The sequence below is a fragment of the Ascaphus truei genome, chromosome 2, assembly GCF_040206685.1.
Source record: "Ascaphus truei isolate aAscTru1 chromosome 2, aAscTru1.hap1, whole genome shotgun sequence".
In the NCBI taxonomy this organism is placed as follows: Eukaryota; Metazoa; Chordata; class Amphibia; order Anura; family Ascaphidae; genus Ascaphus; species Ascaphus truei.
In genome coordinates, this window is record NC_134484.1 from 204,665,019 (window position 1) to 204,686,961 (window position 21,943).

At 42.7% G+C, this 21,943-nt stretch overlaps 1 protein-coding gene across 5 annotated transcripts in view; it reads left to right on the plus strand.

The window, feature by feature from the left end:
* The window catches only part of PIGN (phosphatidylinositol glycan anchor biosynthesis class N), a 318,676-nt gene that overhangs the window by 64,017 nt on the left and 232,716 nt on the right, over window positions 1-21,943 (plus strand). For all 5 annotated transcript variants that reach the window (XM_075585879.1, XM_075585877.1, XM_075585878.1 and 2 more), the window contains 3 exons: window positions 1,375-1,434; window positions 3,043-3,135; window positions 11,011-11,066. In XM_075585879.1, coding sequence (XP_075441994.1) covers window positions 1,375-1,434; window positions 3,043-3,135; window positions 11,011-11,066 — 209 coding nt within the window. The remainder of the gene's footprint in view (window positions 1-1,374; window positions 1,435-3,042; window positions 3,136-11,010; window positions 11,067-21,943) is intronic.

Genomic DNA, 21,943 nt, shown 5'->3' on the forward strand with positions numbered 1-21,943 from the left:
TAGATGCACTGTTGCAGCGGTGTAGAAATAGACACTCCCGCCCTCCAGAAGAGAGGTTATTAGAAGGGTCAATGACGTTCCATTAATGGAGAAACTTACCTAATTCTGAACCACACCACTAGGTAGTATGATAGGGGCTCGGATCCCTGGGATGCTGGATAGGGGTGCGCTGCGCTCCCGGAAGGAGAGAAGATTTGGGAGCGCTGAACTTAAAATATGGTGTTTACCAAATATTGTATGATATGTAATGTGACTGTTGTTTGTAAGAAATTTGTTACAAAATGGTTGTTCCCCCCCCTCCCTTTTTACTTTTTGTGTCCTCCCCCTTCCTATTTCTGTGTGAAAAATTTAATAAAAATCTAAGTTTAAAAAAAAGGATAGAAAAATAAGTCTCACTCATTTTCCCTCTTAAGGGGGTTACACTTGTTGGTCAGTCTGGCAGTGAAAGTGCTTCATTAAAGAAAGCCCTTCTCTCTATTGTCAAACCTCCTTTTATTATTTTGTATTGGCAGCAATCATCGAAGGAATGACCATAATAACATACCATACCATAATAACATACCAGATGATCAGACATCTCTCACTTTTTATGTTTAAATAAAAATTGTATTTTTATTCCCAGTGTTTGATTTCTAAGGTTATTATGGCAACTCCTGTTGACTTGCAGTGTGAATGCAGCTGCCACTTAGCCATACATTCAGAAACGTAATGGATATACAGGAAGAGCAACTGCAGAATACAGAAGGGGTAGCAGCCCTAATAGAAAAACAACAAGCAGACTCCACAATGCTAAAAAAATAACATAAGAAAGTGTTAGGTGGTATTAACCCCTGCTTTAATAAGGTTTTTGCAATGCGTGTTTGGTGGATATGTAGAGCAATGCTTGATACTGTAACTGCACTATCTTTTAATGATCCACTAAAAGGGTTTAGAATAGCAAGATGCAGTGAAGATGAGCACCCCGCCTGTGGTAATTCAAAGGGGATTTCTTTCATCTCACCATCTTGTTTAAAATAGCAACCCGTTTATTGCTAGAGGAGCCAGGAATGCATTGGAAACAGTTAAACATCTCACCATCTTGTTTAAAATAGCAACCCGTTTATTGCTAGAGGAGCCAGGAATGCATTGGAAAGCAGTTAAATGGGAATTACCCCGGAAAATCTAATGTATGATTTCACAATTCCACATCATCTTCTAATTAAAGAAGAGACTTAAAAAACATTACTGGGGTCTGAAGCCCTTTTCTAATCGTTAGCAGCCCATATACCCTGTATCTTGGATGCCAATAGCACCTTACATCACAAATACTGCCGTTGGGAATATATTGTGCTTTTTATGTTAAATTCTGTGTATGATGATGCTCTGTTTTTGCAGGCTGATGTGGCACCGTTGATGGCGTCTCTCATTGGAGTTTCATACCCTCTGAATTCTGTGGTAATGTATTACATATCATAAACGTGTCCTATGAATAAACCACAGTACAAATGGTCAGTCCTAGCTACGACTAAACTACATTCATAGTAGTAGTAGATGATTGCAATGTCTCTATGTGGCAATGGGTCTCTCATTTATTGCCGATCATGGTTTTTCAACTACCTTCTATTGGGAAAGCATCAGCTCTGCTCCAAAGGACCAACTTGTTTAGGTAACATTAGAAAATAAATAAGCAAATTATTCAGATGGTGACTGCTATTTTTAACACAAAATACTTCTTCTTAGTAATAAGTTGGACCACTAGCAGTGGAAGATTTTAATGCTATCCTCCCACTAGCAGAGGTGGTCCAATCATTTTGATTGAACCACCTGTGCTCCAGCTGGGGTATACTTTAAACCTGCACTGTTAGTGGTCCTTGAAGACTGGAGGTTAAGAACCTCTGACCTACATAACAAAATATGTCACCTCGTCTGGAGTTACAAATATATACTCATGTATTTATGACAGCTCCTCAAATACCCTTGTCCAGATGCAAAATATATAGGGTGACCAGACGTCCCGGTCCCAACTTTTCTGGCCACTGTCCCGGTTTTTATCTGCGCATGCGCAACCGGCAAGCTCCGATCGCACATGCGCATAAGCTTCTGTCAAATGCCGATCGTGCATGCACGGCTGGCAAGCGCTCATCACGCATGCGCAGTTGGTGCTCGTGACTGCGCATGGACGATATTTATCCCGGTTCTTGCAAATATGGTCCCCTGAAAATATAGCAGTCATATTTCAACAAAACGATACTTTTCTGTGTACAGATTTACAAGATTATATACATTAGATGAGTTGGTTCCCAACTCCGGACCTCAAGAGCCCCAAGTAGGTCAGGACATAAGGATATCCCTGCTTCAGCACAGGTGCCTCAATCAGTGGCTCATTCATTTTGATTGAGAATCCTGTGCTCAATGAGGGATATCCGTAAAACCTGACCTGTTGGGGTTTCTTTAAGACTGGAGTTAGGAGTCACTGCATTAGATTAATTGAAGCCTGATTTGTGCATTTTATAATCAAGACAAATCTCTGTCGCAGCCACAATATTTAGGAGCCCAAAACTGTTAGTGTAAGTGTTGCATTGAAACCAATTGTCACTGCGTTAACGTCTGTAGACTCTGAATTCTATAGGATTTAGTGCATGTTTACCAAAAAAAAATAACTGAATAGCATTGAAATATTGGCTGTGATGAAATCATGAACATACCAGATCATTTTTAGTTTTGCTAATTTGATGTCTTATCTGCAAACAAAACATTTCAAGAAATGCAGTGCATTATACTGGGACTGTCCTTTGTACTAACAGGTTAAGCAAGCACAATATCTTTTTTTTAAAGAGAATTTTATAAGTGCCAAAAAAAAAAGTTTGGTATTGTGTCCAATGAAGCATGTGTTGTATGCAAAAACACATTTGTTGTTTGACAGGCTAATTCATACATTTTGCTCCTGTACATTATATTTTGGTCCCTTGATGATCACACCAGTTATCGCTCTACTTTTTCAATGTTAAAACTGCGCAGTTAATGAAGTGAATGTTGCTCACGTTGTGTGTTTATTACTCGCAGGGTGTTTTACCTGTGGAATATCTTAACAACAGTGATCTCTTCAAAGCAGAGAGTATGCTTACGAATGCACATCAGATACTGGAGCAGTTTAAGGTAAGCACATTTATTTGTAGGACCGACGAGGCTCCAAAGAACATTAGTCTAAATGCCAGTCCTTATAATTGTAGTCCTGTACGTTATTGGAGGACATAGTAGACATGCTGCTGTTGAAGGTAACACATGTAAAACATGCCAATCATTGTACTCTTGTAATTCTCTCTCCATACAATCATTCTGAAGCAACTGGCTGTCTACGAGCTTTACATAAGTCAGTTCACCTAGAAAATATAGAAGTATATTAAATAGTTTGAATGTACTGTATGTAGTTGGCCATATATTGCTTGACCCGAGGAAGAGAGGAAAACTCTTGAAAGCTTGTCCTATGATATACATTTAGTCCAAATAAAAAAGGTATCACCTAATACTGAAGAACTAATTTATTCTGCACTATCGCAACTGGACTAACACGGCTATTTCCATTTTATTTATATATATTTATATATATACAGCTCAACCCCGTTATATCGCGGTCCTCGGGGGCCACCCGATCCGACCGCGCTAGAATCCGGGGTCGCGCTAATTTAAAAAAAACCATGGCCGCCGCGTGCCTGATCGGGAGGGAGGAAGGGGGGAAGGAAGAGGTGGCCGGAAGCCCTACACGTCCCCCAGCAGCGGCCCTATGAGTCCAGCCGCAGCCTGCTCCTTACCTCCCACCCCCACCACCGGCATCCATCCCCCTCCACCGGCATCCACTTCCTCCCCCCCTGAGGCCCCCACACCTACCGGCCCTCCGCGCCTGCCCTCCACGGCATAATCAGTTTTAGGCCTAGCCCACGCGGCCCTCCGAGTCCCAGCCTGCTCCTCACTCACCCCCCCTACCGGCATCCACACCACCCCCCCTCCTACCGACACCCCCCTCCGCCCTCCTCCTGATGCCAGCTCCGCTCCGATCTCAGCAGCCGACACCAAAGGTAGGGAGGGGGAGTGGGAGGGGTGGTGTGAGTGTGTGGTGTGAGTGTGCTGTGCAGTGTAGTGTGCTGTGAGTGCTGTGTGCTGTGAGTGTGCTGTGAGACTGTGCTGTGTGCTCGCGCTGTGAGCAGTGAGTGCTGTGAGTGTGTGCACTGTGAGTGTGTGCAGTGTGCAGTGAGTGCTGGTAGTGTGTGCAGTGTGCAGTGAGAGAGTGTTCAGTGAGAGTGTGTGCAGTGTGTGCAGTGAGAGTGTGGAGTGTGTGCAGTGAGAATGTGTGCAGTGAGTTTTTTTTTTTTTTTAAATTCGGGGTCTATGCTAAAACCGCGTTATAGCGGATCGCGCTATAACGGGGTTGAGCTGTATATATATATAATGAATTGAAATATTGCTGTGTGCTCATTTGCATGTCTTAGACAGGTTTGCAGCCCTGCATTTCACCATTATCACCCAGCATACAGTGCTTCCACTGCAGCAAGGGATTCTGGGAAGTGACATGCAAATGAGCACACAGTGCCACCTTTTGCTTCAAAACTATATATGTATTGTGACAGGATGGTCGTGGTAAGTGAGGAGACAACACGTCTTTTCCGGTGAAATAATGCTGATGGGTTTATTTGTCCAAAAACGGTAACTAAACAATGGGTACACTGTCCCTTTAAAATTGAAACGAAACAAAAATCCTAACCCCGGTCTGGGTACTAGCTAAACAAAAGTGCTGGCTAACTATCTGGCTGGCTAGCTAACCTATTCCAGCCCAATAAAGTACAGCAAACGCAGTTGGCTCCTTACCTGGGAGCTTTATTCTTCCCTCTTGGGACAGGATCGCTTTGGGCAGCTTGTGTCTGTCTTAACACTTCCTCTGTCTTCCCTCTATGCCTCAGAGAGAGAGACTGCCGCCCCAGAGGTATTTCCTCTTCCTGTTTTAAAGCAGGTGAGGAGCTTAATTCAAATCACCTGTGGTCTGCTTGACAAGCTGAGTTAACCCCTCGTTTACTGGATAGCATGCATACTGCCATCTCCTATTCACATACACGGAGTCAATGACCCTGTCACATATCCCCCTTCCCAGCGTAACGTTACTGAGTGGAGCGGCCCGTGCACCGAGACTGTGCACCCTAGAGAGTGCATCAGCATTACCGTGCAGTATGCCTGGCCGATGTTGGATCGTAAAGTTAAAAGGTTGTAACGACAGGAACCAACGGGTAACTCTCGAGTTCTTTTCTTTATTTCTGTGCATCCACTGTAGTGGTGCGTGATCTGTTATGAGTGTAAAAGACCTGCCTAAAAGGTAATATTTCAATGTGTCTGTTGCCCACTTTACGGCCAGACACTCTTTTTCCACTGTGGCATATCTTTGTTCGCGGGGACACAATTTGCGACTTAAATAGAGGACCGGGTGTTCCTCTTCCCCTACAAACTGGGACAGTACTGCTCCGAGACCTACTTCGGAGGCGTCCGTTTGCAAAAAAAACTCCTTTTTAAAATCCGGGGCTACCAAGACTGGGTGACTACAGAGCGTTGTGCGTAGGTCAACAAATGCGGTCTCCGCATTACCGTTCCATTTTACAACCTCAGGTGCCTTTGCCTTTACTAGATCTGACAGCTGTGCAGCCCGGGTTGCAAAATGGGGTATAAATCGCCTGTAGTAACCTACAATGCCCAAAAACATCCTAACCTGTTTCTTTTTAAGGGGACTGGGGCCAACTCTCAATGGCCTCAACTTTATTGAGCTAGGGCTTTACTGTCCCCCTTCCCACAACATAGCCAAGATATTTTGCCTCTGCTAGGCCGACTGAACATTTAGCTGGATTGGCTGTAAGACCCGCCTCCCGAAAGGTTCTTAACACTGCTTCAACCTTTACTAGATGTGAGTCCCAATCTGGACTATGAATAACTACATCGTCTAAGTACGCTGAGGCGTAGTTCGAGTGTGGGTGTAGCAACTTATTCATCAACCTTTGGAAGGTTGCAGCCGCCCCATGAAGACCAAAGGGTAAAACAGTATACTGAAATAGACCATCAGGTGTGGAGAAGGCCGTTTTCTCTTTTGCTGACCTCGTTAAGGGGATTTGCCAATAACCCTTTGTAAGATCTAAAGTGGTTAGAAAACGTGCCCTCGCCAACTTCTCAATTAACTCGTCTACCCGTGGCATAGGATAGGCATCAAACTTCGAGACTTCGTTTACTTTTCTGAAGTCGTTACAGAACCGTATTGTCCCATCTGGCTTAGGTACCAAGACAATAGGGCTGGACCATTGACTATGGGACTCCTCAATTATGCCTAGATCTAGCATTTTCTTTACCTCTGACTGAATAGCCCCTCTTCTAGCTTCTGGGATTCTATAAGGTCTTATCTTAATGACTACCCCAGGCTTGGTGACGATATCATGAGAAACCATCCTAGTTTTCCCTGGTACGCTGGAAAAGACATCTCTGTTCCTCTTTACCAAATCTACAGCTTCTCTGTGTTGTTCAGGCGTAAGTTCTGCCGATATTTGAACACGTGGTTCCTCCCCTTTCCTGGATTCGTTAGCTACTACGGATAGACATACCTCTCTATCCTTCCAGGCTTTTAATAGATTTATGTGATAGATCTGCTCTACCTTCCTCCGGTCTGGCTGTCGAATTTTATAATTCACCGGGCCGACCTGTTCTAGAACCTCATATGGCCCCTGCCAATGTGATAACAGCTTGCTTTCGGCCGTGGGAACAAGGACCATTACTCGATCCCCTGGTCGGAAGTTACGAACCGTAGCCTGTCTGTTGTAAAGGTTCCGTTGGGCCCTCTGTGCCTCTTCTAGATGCTGTCTGACTATGGGGGTAATATGCGCAATACGGTCTTTCAAATCTTCCACAAATTGGACGACATTTTTCCCTGGCACAGCTTGTTGCTCCCACTCTTCTTTGAGGCTATCCAGAATCTCTCTTGGGCGTCTCCCATACAGGAGTTCAAATGGGGAAAACCCCGTAGAGGCCTGTGGTACCTCTCGGATAGCAAACAAGAGATAGGGCAACAAGGTGTCCCAGTTCTTCCCATCACTAGCGACCACCTTTCTCAACATCATCTTCAACGTCTTATTAAATCGTTCTACCAGTCCGTCCGTTTGCGGATGGTACACAGAGGTTCTTAGGGACTGTATTTTTAGCTCTACACATAAGTCTCGCATAAACTTAGATGTAAACGGGGTACCCTGATCTGTCAAGATTTCTTTCGGTATCCCGAGTCGGGAAAATACCTGTAACAATTCCTTAGCTATAGCTTTGGAGGAAGTGTTACGTAAAGATAGTGCCTCTGGATATCGAGTGGCATAGTCTAGGATCACCAGAATGTACTGATGACCCTTGGCAGATTTTTCCAAGGGACCCACTATATCCATGGCAATCCTTTCAAATGGGACCTCAATAATAGGCATAGGGATCAATGGTGCCCTCAACCTTGGTCGGGGGGCTGTCAACTGACACTCGGGACAAGAGGCACAGAATCTCTTTACTGCATTATATATCCCTGGCCAGTAAAACCTTTTAAGGATTCTTTGCTGTGTCTTGTCTACGCCCAGATGACCCCCCAACAAATGAGAGTGTGCTAGCTCTAGGACCTTCCTCACTAAGGAACTGGGTACCAACAATTTTTCTATTTCTTGGCCCTCCTCTTGGCTCACATGGTATAACAAGTCATTCTTAATATAGAAATATGGATAGGATTCCTTTGTGGTTCCTTCTACCGGGACCACATTAACTTCTACCGCCTGGCTAAACCCATTTTTCAACTGGGGATCATTAGCCTGTTCTCTACCAAAGTTAGTTATGGACAGTTCTATATTCCCAAAACCTTCCTCATCGGGAGTTTGGTCGGTTACCTCCACGGGTAACTCATATACCTGAGCCTCAACAGGCCCTGTCTCGGATAACTCTTCTCCCTCTGGTCTCTCTCCGTTAGGAGTAGTGACCAGTGCTAACTGGGGTGGGGGTGTACCTCTTTTTTTTCGGTCCTACGTTCTCGTTTTGACTTAGGGGTCTTAGACACCTCGGCGACTAATTCGGGGTCTGAAAACGGAAAAAGCTCATCTGGAGTAGGATTGTTCAAGGTGAGCTGTCCTCTGATCAGGGTGTCAAAACCAGGGAAATTACAGCCTAACACTAGGGAATGGGGTAACTTTGGTACAACTGCTGCCATAGTTTCGATGACTTGCCCCTCGACCTTTACTTTTATCAGAGTCGTGGTGTACGGAAGCGTACACCCATGTACACATAAAACCCGCAACTTCTCACCCTGGGGTAACCGGAGAGGCTTAACCAACTTCCAACCAAGTTAATATTGCTCCCTGAGTCTACCAGTGCGGAGACTGGTTTTCCATTTAACATCACCGTGGTGAGGAAGTTGTGGGTACATTTTCCCTCGTGGGTCATACCCACTACTCCACAAAATTCAGATTTCACAGAACCATATGCACACTCCATTGGCTCACACAACTGTGGGCAGTGAGCCTTAATATGCCCCGTCTCCCCACACTCAAAACAAACAATTGGTCCAGTTCGTTCTTGAAACCCTTTCTGAAATTTAGAGTTTCTGTCCCTATCCGGGTTTTCTTCCATCCGTTCAAATCGTGTGAACGGTCGTATGTCCTGGCGCCAGCACTGGCCTCTACTGGTCGTGTTGGGACGTGGGTTGTAGTTGGTGCGAGTGGGGCGTGACAGTTCACGGATAGCCAGAAACTGCTCCCTACCATGGCATCACAAGACAGGGGATCTCCCTGTCCCACCCACTGTTGAAGGTCCTGGGGTAACGCTCGAATGAAGCGGTCCAACACCACCATCTCCAGGATCCGTGCCGGGCTATGTTCCTCTGGTTTTAGTCACTTGGTCGCTAGGTGAATCAAATCCCATAACTGGGATCTGGGCGGCTTCTGTTCCTGGTATTTCCACTTATGGAACCTCTGCGCACAAACTGCGGGAGTCACACCAATCCTTGCAAGGATTTCGCTTTTCAGACAGTCATAGTCTGCTGCGGCTTCTTCGTCAAGGTCACAATACGCTTTTTGGGCTTCCCCCAGTAGAAAGGGTGCGATAATCCCAGCCCATTTGGAGCGGGCCCACCTTTCCCGGGAAGGGATTCGCTCAAAGGACCTGAGGTATCCCTCGACGTCATCGTGCGGCGTCATTTTCTGTAGGTACTCGTTCGCCTGGACGGGCCGCGGCGAGGCCGTACTTGACAAGCCCATTTTAATCTGGGTCAGCTGCTCAATCAGCTGCTTCTGTGTGTCTGCAACAACATCAAGCTGGGCTGCAAATAACCGGTTCGTCTCGCGTTGTGCAGCCGTGCTGTCCTGTCCCTGTTTGTTAGCTTCTTGCTGGACAGCGGTGCTGTGTACTAAGGCCTTCACAACGTCCTCCATAGTGGCAGCTACCGTGTGGACAGTTTCCACCAGACGCAATCTGTAGCTCCGCCCCTTTTACAGGGTGTTCGACATCCCACTTCTGACACCACGTGTGACAGGATGGTCGTGGTAAGTGAGGAGACAACACGTCTTTTCCGGTGAAATAATGCTGATGGGTTTATTTGTCCAAAAACGGTAACTAAACAATGGGTACACTGTCCCTTTAAAATTGAAACGAAACAAAAATCCTAACCCCGGTCGGGGTACTAGCTAAACAAAAGTGCAGGCTAACTATCTGGCTGGCTAGTTAACCTATTCCAGCCCAATAAAGTACAGCAAACGCAGTTGGCTCCTTACCTGGGAGCTTTATTCTTCCCTCTTGGGACAGGATCGCTTTGGGCAGCTTGTGTCTGTCTTAACACTTCCTCTGTCTTCCCTCTATGCCTCAGAGAGAGAGATTGCCGCCCCAGAGACATTTCCTCTTTCTGTTTTAAAGCAGGTGAAGGAGCTTAATTCAAATCACCTGTGGTCTGCTTGACAAGCTGAGTTAACCCCTCGTTTACTGGATAGCATGCATACTGCCATCTCCTATTCACATATACGGAGTCAATGACCCTGTGCACCAACAATTGTTACAGTATGCATGCTTTGTAACCTGAAGAGGAGAAACCTTTGATGTTTGAAAGCTTGTGCTCTGTAAACTATTGTTGGTTCTTTTTCTTTTTTTTTCTCATTAAGATGATGAATAACATAGCAACAAAAAAAGTGACTTATTCAAGAACAGACATAGGTTTGCTACTTTGTGCGTGGGCTTAAAGTTGACGGGGAGGCATGTTTTTCAAAGGAATTATGAAAGGAAAATATTAACATATCACGGAAAAAACATCAGCATTGTAAAGCTGTATTCTTCATTTCAACATATTTTAGGTTTAGGCCCTTGTTCTGTAAGGTGTGATAAGGGCAGGTAAATGCTGTCGCGTGAAAAGTCCCATTGACTTTAATGGGGCTTTTCATGCGATAACACATCACCCGCGCTTATCACACCTTACTGACTAAGGGCCATAGTCTTTTTCATTGAGCCCACATATATATTGATTCTAAGAAAAAAAGAAAAGAGTATGGGTGCGCTAGATCAGAAAAACAGTCCGTTTATTATCCAAAGATGAAAATACACATTTTCACAGGTAAATCATAGAAAAATCACACTTAGACCAACCTCCAAGTGCCAGAAAAGGTATATAAAAAACTGTTACAAACACATCACGTCGGGAGATGGATCTCATAATAAAGCAGACAAAAGTTTTGCGTTTAACCAAAGTCTTTGTCAGGGCTCTTTTTTGTTGTTATCTATAGATTTGGCTGCTTGCTGGTTGATGCACATTCACTATAACACATGGACTGTGGAACTGCTGTAATTATTAAAGTAATGTGGGGCCTGAGTTACTCTCTGCATTATAGTGAACTTATACAATTCATTAATGTTTCGGTGCTTAAACGTTCATGATCACTTGAATCTCTTTCTCAGGTGACTGTTTCGGTGAGTTTATTTCAGCTAGCCACCAAATAATGTTTATTTTCCCCCCAGGTCAAGATGATACAGAAAAAAGAAACCACCTTATCATTTCTGTTCTCACCATTTACGTAAGTGCAATCTCAGATTGCAATGATTCTTTATTTTTTTACTTCTACCATTGGCATGTGTTTATTTTAGCACCACATTGGTCATACGCAATAAACCTTATGTACTCTTTGTGGCCACCTTAGTCACTGGGCGCAAGGGACAAAAAAAAAGTCTCTTCTAGTATTAGTAAATAACAAACCATTTATTTAAGGTGATGCCATGAGTTGTCGACAAAGATCATATAGTTAGTATTAGTATAGTTAGTATATAGTTAGTATTATCTGCCGAGGATGCATCGAGGGTGGAGGAGGAATGTCAGGATGTCAAAGTAAGAAACAGTTGTGAGTGATGAAGGACAGGTATTGAGTAGCTGCCACAAGATCACCACACTCCTTATCCTGTCAAGACATTGCCTATACAGGTCGTGTGAAACGGAAGATACCATCTGTAACTAAACAGAACATAAACAGTGGGCTATGTGCGACCACCAGGTAGGCCTAAAAATGTTTGTAAGATCCAAAACCTGGTAGCCTGATAAAAGGCGTTTTATGGCTGACGTGGGCTTTGCTTTTCCAATGACACTTCAGGGCCCACTCCCCTTTCAGGGCTTCCTGCAAAGTACTCTGCTGACTTGAAATGTGAAGAATCGCTACCCCCTTTCCACATTTTAAAGAGCAAATATAAAAAGCCTGTTTTCGTCAGGAATTTCCCAGTTCTGTGCTTCTTTTTCCCCTGGGAGTCATGCGTTAGCCAGAATGGTGTATACAGTTCTATCAAGCTGGTATGTGGTTCAAGTATTTTGAGAGAGCCAGTTAGTTTGTGAGCCAAAATTAGTGTCAGATCTGCCGTGACCGAAAGTCAGGAGCAATCGGCTCTGCAGTCTGATATATTCTCAAACATTGATATCCTTTCAAATAAAATATCCTCAAATGAAAGCTGTTTTTTAAAGCTTTGTTCATAGCTCTCTCCCCTTCTCAACAAAACTCACTTTTTTTCTACCCCAAACAGTTTAGTTAGATACAGTTAGGCCACACTGGACAGACAAAGCAACTAGGTTCAGGCAGAGACTACGCCCCCATCTCTCTCCTTCCTTGTGGCTATCCTGTCGCTCCATCTCTTTCTCTCTAATGTACACACATATGATGTCCCTTACTTTTGCCCCTTTTCACCCATTGTGTTCCTTCCTTTCTGCCATTCTCTTACCATTGTGACCCTCATTTCCCTCTATCTTTGTCTCTCTCTCTCTCTCTCTCTCTCTCTCTCACACACTCTCACACATGTATACTCTCCCTCCCCCATTGTGCCCTTCTCCATTTATCCTCAATTGTGCCCGTCCTTCACCCTTTCTTTCTATGTTTCACTTGTAGTGCCCCCTCCCTCTGTATCTCACATTGTTTCCCTCCTATCTCTCAGTGCTACATTAGCACTCTTTGTCCCTGATGTGGATGCTTCCAATTAACTGGAGGGGACATATGCTTGAATGCATTTTGCATTATCACTGCAGTTAGTGGTTGGGGGAATTCAAACCCCTTCCAAGTTTCATCTTATCATGTTTACAAACAAACTTTAAAAATGTTTACATTTAAAAATACTTACAGCTTTTATAATTTAGGTGAAAAGGAATTAATCACCCTTTACGTCACTACTTACTTGGCTCTAGGAGAGAATACACTTTTCAGCTGGTTAACGGATAACTCTATTTTCAATAAACAAGCAAGCTATTGTGCTCCGCTTTTAATATTACCAATATTTCTAGGAAGGCGGTACCGTGGAGAAGCTGATGTAACAAAAATAACTGCAAATTAGCCTTTTAAGCTGGTATTCCAACAGACAGCAGCCAAAAAGAATTATTCAATGTAATATACATTATAGCACTTCATTAAGCTCACATGTGTTGTGCTCTGTTGTGTTGGCGTAAAAGCATTCCTGAGAGAGGGCTCTAGCATCTCTGAACAATGTTAGTGTCTCATGGCACTTGTTCCATATAATAGTTTAGAGTTGAATTGCAAATAAACAATTTTAAAAGCACAAGGAAGTACAAGCTGTTAATGGGGTATATTCTAATTGTCAACATTGTTTTGTTTTTCATACAGGAAAAACTAAATGGCTAAGGGGTAATTCTGTGTTGTCCAAAGCAGCACGTAGAGCTCTTCTTACCTGAACACAATACAGACATACCCCGGTTTAAGTACACTCACTTTAAGTACACTCGCGAGTAAGTACATCTTGCTCAATAGGCAAACGCCAGCTCACGCATGCGCCTGTCAGCACGTCCTGAACAGCAATACCGGCTCCCTAACTGTACTGAAGCTGTGCGCAAGCAGGGAGATTATAGAGCCTGTTACAAATGCCTTATTTACATCTGTTCTGCACGTATATGACGATTGCAGTACAGTACATGCATCGATAAGTGGAGAAAAGGTAGTGCTTCACTTTAAGTACATTTTCGCTTTACATACATGCACCGGTCCCATTGCGTACGTTAATGTGGGGTATGCCTGTATAGAATAAGGCCCTAAGACTTGTAGCAAAGTATATTGTGCCTCACAATTTGTCTACTGTCCACCTGCAAGTGTGTCGTTGAGTTGAGTTTATTTACTTCAAAATATGAAGTAATCTGAAGCCGACCAACCCGCTATACAAGCACAGCAGTTGTGCTATAAGCATGTTCCAACTTTTATTCGCATGGTTGGATCCAGGTTTTATTAATACTTGATATGTGATGCTAGATTATTAGAATATATGGTTTCATTTTTGGAAAAAAAATCACGGTTATATTTTTAAACCTGAAGATTGTATGGTCTGTAGGTGTCATCCTTTAGCATTTGAATGGTTTTTGGAACAGGTATCTACCAACCTACCTGTATAAATGCCCTGCATAGAGGGGCTTTTATTAAAGCAAGAATACTGCTAAGTAAAGCATGTGACAATGTATAATTCTACATTCTTACCTAAGCTGGCGACCATTTGCTGCTCCTGTAATACATCTGTAAAATCCTTAATGTGTGCCTAACATAATTGCTGCTTCAGTCAGTGTAACTCAGCACATACAATGTATCCCTATATTACTACGGTAGGATTATCTATTGTTACAGTTTACAGCTCAAACTGCTGGGAACGTGTGCAACACTTTCCAGTTCGGGATTATTTGTTGCAAAGGTCTTGCACTGCTTGGGAAGTGGGTTAAGAGGCAATCCAAGCCTGCAATTTATATATATATATATATATATATATATATATATATATATATATATATATATATATATATATATATATATGAAACGGGGTCTCCAGAGCTGAACCCTGTTAATTTCAGCTCCGGGACCACCTGTTTGCGGAGATACTTAACTCCGAATTAGGTGCTGGTAGCCACATTCCTCAGCTACCGGGGTTCACAGTATGTCCGCTGTTTAAAGATCTTGGGCCCAGCGGGCCAATAGGAAGCCGTGACGTCATCGATGCGGCTTCCTATTGGCCCATGTGGTGCAGGAGCTTTAAACTCCTGCTTGCTCAGCCACAGCGGCTACGACATCTACTTCGGAGCTAAGTATCTCCGGAAGCAGGGGGTCCCCAGAACTGAACTTAATGTTGTTCAGCTCCGGAGACACCCTACTTAAATGCTTTCTAAAAAAAATGTTTAAAAGTTTCTAAAAAAAAAAAAAAATTAGCCGGCTTGGATTGCCCATTTAAAACCTGCTATAGAAATCAAAGGATGCTTTAAAACTCATTAAAAATGGTCCTAAGAGTTGAATAATAACAAAAAAAAGTCACTATTATCTAATACTACAGAACCGATTTATTTCTAAAAAAATATATACAGTACATACCATGTATATATATGTGTGTGTGTGTGTGTGTGTGTATATATATGCATATATACTGTACATACATACATACATACACACACACAAACACACACACACTGTATGGAGAAAAGAGAAGAGAGAGTGCACGCCCCATAGCATAAGTACATTTATTGATGGGAAGATAGGACAAGGGAGGGGGGGGGGAGAATAGCACTCACAAGGATAGGTTAAAAATAGGCAATTTGTGAATATCATTTCACCACCAGCCGGATGTCTCCACACCAACTCCGCAGTCAGAGTCACACTTCATGGGTTCACAGAACAACCACGGTCTGCTGGAGGGCTGGATAACACCTGGAAATGGCCTCAAAGCGTCTGCTTGGAGCCTCAGTGCAGTCTCCTAGATCAGCGGTGCGCAATCTGTGGGGCGCGACCCCCAGGGGGGGCGCGAGACTGCCGACGGGGGGCGCGGGGTTTACAGAGGCCCCGCGCGCTTCCCGAAGGCACTTAAATTAAGTGCCGGGGGAGCTGCAGGGCCTCTGTAAACCATACTTACCCGTGGCTCCGGCGGCTTCCTCCCGGCGTCGCCATGGCAACGCGGCGTCAAAATGACGCTGCGAGGTCATGTGACGTCACGTTGCTATGGCAACGTGACGTCATTACGCCGGTGCGAGGGTAAGTTGGGGTTGGGGGGGGGCGCGGGAGTGAGGGGACAGCCGGCAGGGGGGCGCAGGGAAAAAAGTTTGCGCCCCCCTGTCCTAGATGATACAGCCGAAGATCTGCTCTGTGTGTGTTCCGGTTCAAACACTGCACTGAGGCTCCAAGCAGACGCTTTGAGGACATTTCCAGGTGTTATCCAGCCCTCCAACAGACCGTGGTTGTTCTGTGAACCCATGAAGTGTGACTCTGACTGCGGAGTTGGTGTGGAGACATCCGGCTGGTGGTGAAATTATATTCACAAATTGCCTATTTTTAACCTATCCTTGTGAGTGCTATTCTCCCCCCCCCCTCCCTTGTCCTTTCTTCCCATCAATAAATGTATGTTATTATGCTATGGGGCGTGCGCTCTCTCTTCTCTTTTCTCCCTAGATTTCTATAGGATTTGGTTGATCCTATTGAGAGCTGCCAGAGATCCCCTTACCGGATCCTACTATCTACCCTTTGATGGACTTTACATAAGGACTGGTTCTTATAACTTTTTCTTTCATTAATTGTATTTGTGTTACTGTTTGTTAATTCAGTTTGAGGTATTTATACAATAGAACATCTTATGAATTATTTTTTATATTTTAATCATTTTCCACTTCGTTATCACCTCATATAATATTAGTAGATTTCTTAGTGGTTGGCGCTACTATACACGTTGTTTGTTTTGTGTGTGTATATATATATATATATATATATATATAGTGCAGAATAAATGAGTTCTTCAGTATTAGGTGATACCTTTTTTATTGGACTAACAATTTATGTCATAGGACAAGCTTTCGAGAGTTCTCCTCTCTTCTTCAGGTCAGCAATACTGATATACACAGGAATCAATGCTAAAACAGTGTACACTGTTTTAGCATTGATTCCTGTGTAAATCAGTATTGCTGACCTGAAGAAGAGAGGAGAACTCTCGAAAGCTTGTCCTATGACATAAATTGTTAGTCCAATAAAAAGGCATCACCTAATACTGAAGAACTCATTTATTCTGCACTATCGCAACTGGACTAACACGGCTACTTTCTGCTTTATATATATATATACACACGATTTCTTGTTTTGCTACCTCTAAAGGGATTTAGCTTTCAGCTAATCATATATATAGTACTGTATGTATATACGATTTCTTGTTTTGCTACTCTACAGGGATTTAGCCTTCAGCCTGTTACATCAGTAAGTGTAGTTAAGAGTTTCTGACATGATAATGGTTCACTAATAGAAACCTTGCAACACCTCTCCACCTTCATTACTATTGTATTAGCAGATGTATTAATCAAACCATTGACAAACATGCTTATGGAAAGCTACATGTTCAAACCTTCCAACACTGGGCACATGAAAACAGGCACAGTACACATTAGTTCCTCAGTCAATATGTAGTACCTGGGTGTCCTACGAAGGCTCCAAAATGGGAGAAGGAGCGGCTCAGTGAGTAAAGACACTGACTGACACCGAGATTGCTGCAGGGGAGCCTGGTTCAATTCCCGGTGTCGGCTCCTTGTGACCTTGGGCAAGTCATTTTATCTCTCTGTGCCTCAGGCACCAAAAACATAGATTGTAAGCTCCACGGGGCAGGGACCTGTGCCTGCATAATGTCTCTGTAAAGCGCTGCGTACAATTAGCAGCGCTATACAAGAACATGCTATTATTATTATTAAAACACATGCAATTTATTATATGCATAGATTATTTTAGCAAGGACACTAATCTTCCTGCTAGTTTTTGCTGCGATCTGACGGGATGAGAAACGGAAGAGGACTTTACCCATTCCGTCCCGTCATCAGCGACAGGCAAATCACGAAATCGCTACTGCGGAGGGGCGCCGCGGCTCCTCTGGCACTCAAAGAGTTAATAACAAGTACACGATCATAGGAGACTTGACTGGTAGGGCTGGAATTTCTGAAGTGCGGACAGAATATTATCAACTTCACCGTACTATTATTTTCAAACATATTTAAAATGTTAATGGAAGACTTTAAAGCTGTAGACCAAGCAATATCCTATGTGTGTGTTTAAGGGAAAAAAAATCAGTTCTGTACTATGAGAAAATACTTGTAGCATTTTATTTTTAAACAACTCTGAATGACATTTTTAATGTCATTTTTAATGTAACAAGCCTTTTTTGTTTCTATAGCAACCCTTTACAAAGTCACATCCCCTTCTTCTGAAACAGGCTCTGGCACACCCCTTTTTGAACCCTGCTCTCTCTCTAGCACCAATTGTATCTAGTGACTTCCTTTGTCATATTAATATGCAAATGCATTCCACTGACTGCAAAACACTCCTCTGCAGTAATTTAGTGAACCCCCGAGCCCAATCTTTGCCGATCGATCACAGGAGAACGGATCGATCAGCAACTTCGCTAATTACTTATTGTGTGGATTGTATTGATGCACATATTAAAGGGCAAAAAAAAAAATACGATTAAAAAAAAGAAGCGCAGCTTGGACTGCTGCTTTCAGCACTGACCCGACGCCACAAACCAAACGACAAATGACTGCTTTATTTATTCTGCGTGGCTCAATTGAAAGCTGACGCTTATATGCAAGAAGTGTGGAGCGATGTGTATAATGATCTGCCCACCTTACTCACTCCAGATTACACCACGATTTAGCTACAGTAGGAAAAGGCTTTGCCAGAAACTTTACTCCACGATGACATCACTGATATCTGGATGGCACAGACCTTTTTGAGAGAGCCATTGTCTCATTTGAAAATGATGTGACGGGCTCATGAAATGCGACTGCTGCTGTCTTCAAATGGGTTTTTTGCCTTTGGCTATTGTACTTTCTTGCTGCTGCGGGTTTTTGTGGGTTTTTTTTTCCGCCTGTCAAAAGTCTTCTGAGTTTGGTTGCACAGGCTCACACAGAGGTTTTATATAACTGCAATTTTTCCGTACAAATGACTGATAATGACAGTAAATGTATTGCTGCTGCAAGATATTAAAAGCAGTTGGCATGTTTTGGGGGATGTAAGCTCTGAACTTGTAGCATTTATTAGTATGTGTTGAAATCCAGTACCACTTTCCTAGAGTTTTTTCAGTACAAATGGGAAGCTCATTTATGTCGAGAGGCAGGCAGACATGAAACTAATTAGCTTTCTGATTAATCAAGTACTCTCTTTCGCTGTGTGCTATAAATATTCACCTTTCCCTGCAACCTTCACGACAGACAAACCACTATTAAAAAAAAAACACAACATATTTATCTAACTCAAAAAGTCTGAGCTTGTTATTTAAAAATAAATCTTTTGAAATCACAAATTTTTTTTTCAACATGAATAGCAAATGTAACCTCAGCAACAAACTAAAAAAAAAAAAAAAATGAGCAAATCTTTCCCAGATGACCAGCGGCTGCAGTGAGATTACAGAATTGAACGGGTGAATAATCTATCACAAATGGATTGAAAAGAAGAAATGAGATCAGAAGTAATCATATAAAGCAGTAGAAAGAACATTGTTGGCATCAATCCAAACCCGGAAAGGGGTGATAGCTATAATGCACCATGGGTCATTTTTAAAGGATGCTGACAGCTGCAGTCTAGAACATTTTGGTTGAGGCCGTTTCGCCGTGACTCACCCTGCCGTTGCTGGCCATTTCACCGCTAAGGCCTGTGTTATGGTAAGCGCGTGAGCGCTAGCATGCGCGTGTCAATGAGAAATATCTGTCTCCCTATGACAGTGTACCTAGTGCAGACGCGCGTGCACGGCAAAGAGTGCTGGCAGCTGTGTGGAAAGACAAAGAAAGGTGTTTTTTCGAGCGGCTGCCGTGCCACGTGAAACTGTGAGCCAATCACAGTGAGGCAGGGAAAAATACCTACCCTTGTGACGTCATGGCCACGCCTCCTAGTCACGCGCGTCATCGTTTGGCCTATATACACAAAACGCTTGCGGCACGCGCAACGTCATGCGCGCAAGCGCTTACCATAATACAGGCCTAAGGTAAGTGCCTTACCCTAAAAACCCCTACCCTCACCGCTAAAACCCCTTAAATTAACATCTACCCCAAGTTTTAAAACCCCTTAAATTAACCCCCTACCCTTAATAGTAATAAAACTTACCTTAGAAGAGGCCAGTGGCGGTGATTCCAGCGGCCAATCAGATGCGGCGATGGGGTGAGTTGAGGTGAAATTGCCACGACCAAATGTCCTATTCCGGACAGCTACATGTTAGAAAGTGTAGAGCAGACAAGTAGCTACCACCGTTTGTACCACTCGCACTGAGCTGTGGCACAATAAACCTGGTCATAGACATGTAGCTTCTTGAATCCTATTTGAATAAGCTGATAGAGCAAATTAATATGCACTACATTTGCTTGTTCTGGATTACTTACAGTATCTTAAATAGTATCATATCGTTCACAAACTTACATTAATATGTAGGGAAGTGCTGTGGCTTCTGCACCACAGAGCTCAGATTCTGTTTATGGGAGAGAAAAAAACATTTCATGGTTTTTAACAATTTCACCCCAAAATATCACAAGCCAGAGGTCATTATATAAAGTGCGATCATTTTGTTGAAAAAAGGGGCAATACCTATGATAAAATGACCCAGCAACATTAAAGTGTTCTGAATAAATACACAATGTTACAAATGATATCTGACAAAAGGATTGATTAAAAAAATCAATAATTAATTGTGAATGCATTAAGCATGAAGGGAAGGAGATTATATCCATGTATTCAGAAATTATGTTTAGTTGATATTAAGTATCTTAAAATGTGCCCAACAAATGCTAACATAGTTCTTTAGAGACATGGCTGAAATATTTTATTTGCTATATTTAAGGCTTTTTCTTAGTTTGACACCAATGAACACACAGTTAAAAAGACAAAGTTAATGCTGTTTTAAACCCTATTTAAATTCTAATATTCAAAGTCTAGTTGTCTTTAAAATATAATTTCAGGTTTGATATGGGGTCAGTTGCATAACATTTTGTTTCCCAATGTATTTGGTTGTGGTAGTTGCAGCAAATGAAAAAATCACGTGTGAGCACACTGAAAAAAAAAATCACTTAAATTGTTTTATTTGTAATTGTGAAAAAGTGACTACAGTACTTCAATAGCCAACGATACAGTTTTTTAATTTGAACTAATGGAATATATTTTAAGACTAACTTTGAAGAGCAATGCTGCCTACCTCTGGTCCAGCATTACTAGGCTGCTCTCTTTGTTTTATTAAGTAATATACCTTACACTGTTCCGATCACCACCATTGCACTTTCTTGCCTGCCAAATATACAGTGAGAAATGTGTTGGTTTGTATCTTCCCTTCCCTTTTATGCTGGTCCATTAACCACGTTCCCCATCTGCCTGATCTTTATCAGCACTGCGATCTACCTGCTGTCTACCTATCTCACTGAAACATGGGATCAGTGCCTACATGGTGGCAGTAAGTGTAACAAGCATCTCTGCATTTATGCAGAGAACACGAAAGCTCATCCGGTGCCCACTTCAGCAGAAACAGAAGTATCACAATTTTCTTCTTGTTTTATGAACGTGATGTTTCAACTCCGGCTACTTTTTTTTTTGTGTCAAGAAATAACAGACAGGTGATTGCATTTCTTTGACATTTTATTCTAGAAAGCTAATATGTGATTTATTGCAATATATACTTTTCATTTAAAATAACAGAACCAAATGGTAGGAGGACCAAGTAGTTGGTGGACCATGTTGCTATGTAGCACTCTTAATAGACTTTCAATTGTTTAGACCTTGAAAGTAATCCTTCAGCTTGCAGGCAGCAAGTTCAATTTAAGAGTGCATGCCTGACTGACTCTATTACTTTTAAGCTATTGGTTGGTCACATTGTGCATCATTTGTTAAGATAAATTATAACCAAGACTTCCCCAGAGTTCATTGCCGTAGCTCAGGCTGGAAAACTTTACCTCTGTCACTCTGCTGTAAAGAAAGTTTGCTGAAGGCTTTGGAAATAGTTACAAATAGTTCGCATAAGTCCTGTATATTTGGCTATTGATACTCTCCGTGGCACCCAGCTTTGAATTTGAAGTGCTGTTTTACTCCAGCTTGATACGGTGTATGCCAAGTTCTACATTTTAGAAACAAAAAGACGTTTTCTCCTTTCTGGTTTCTGTGTTTGACCAAATTTAAATGTACATTTAACTTTGTATTGAGTATTTGCAGCAGCGCATCTGTCTAGACAGGCTTGCCTAAACAGCAAGGTATTGATTAGGGTATCAATGATATTCTGCTACCAACAAAGAAGATCTCATTGTACAGTATGTCCCTAAAGTTAGTATTTAGTCTTTTTAGTTCACCTTTCCACAATATGCGACACTGTGCAATGTAAATAAAAACTGGGCTCTGTAAAATAATATCCTCTCCATGCTGGATTGACATGCACAACTTTGTGAAACAACACACTC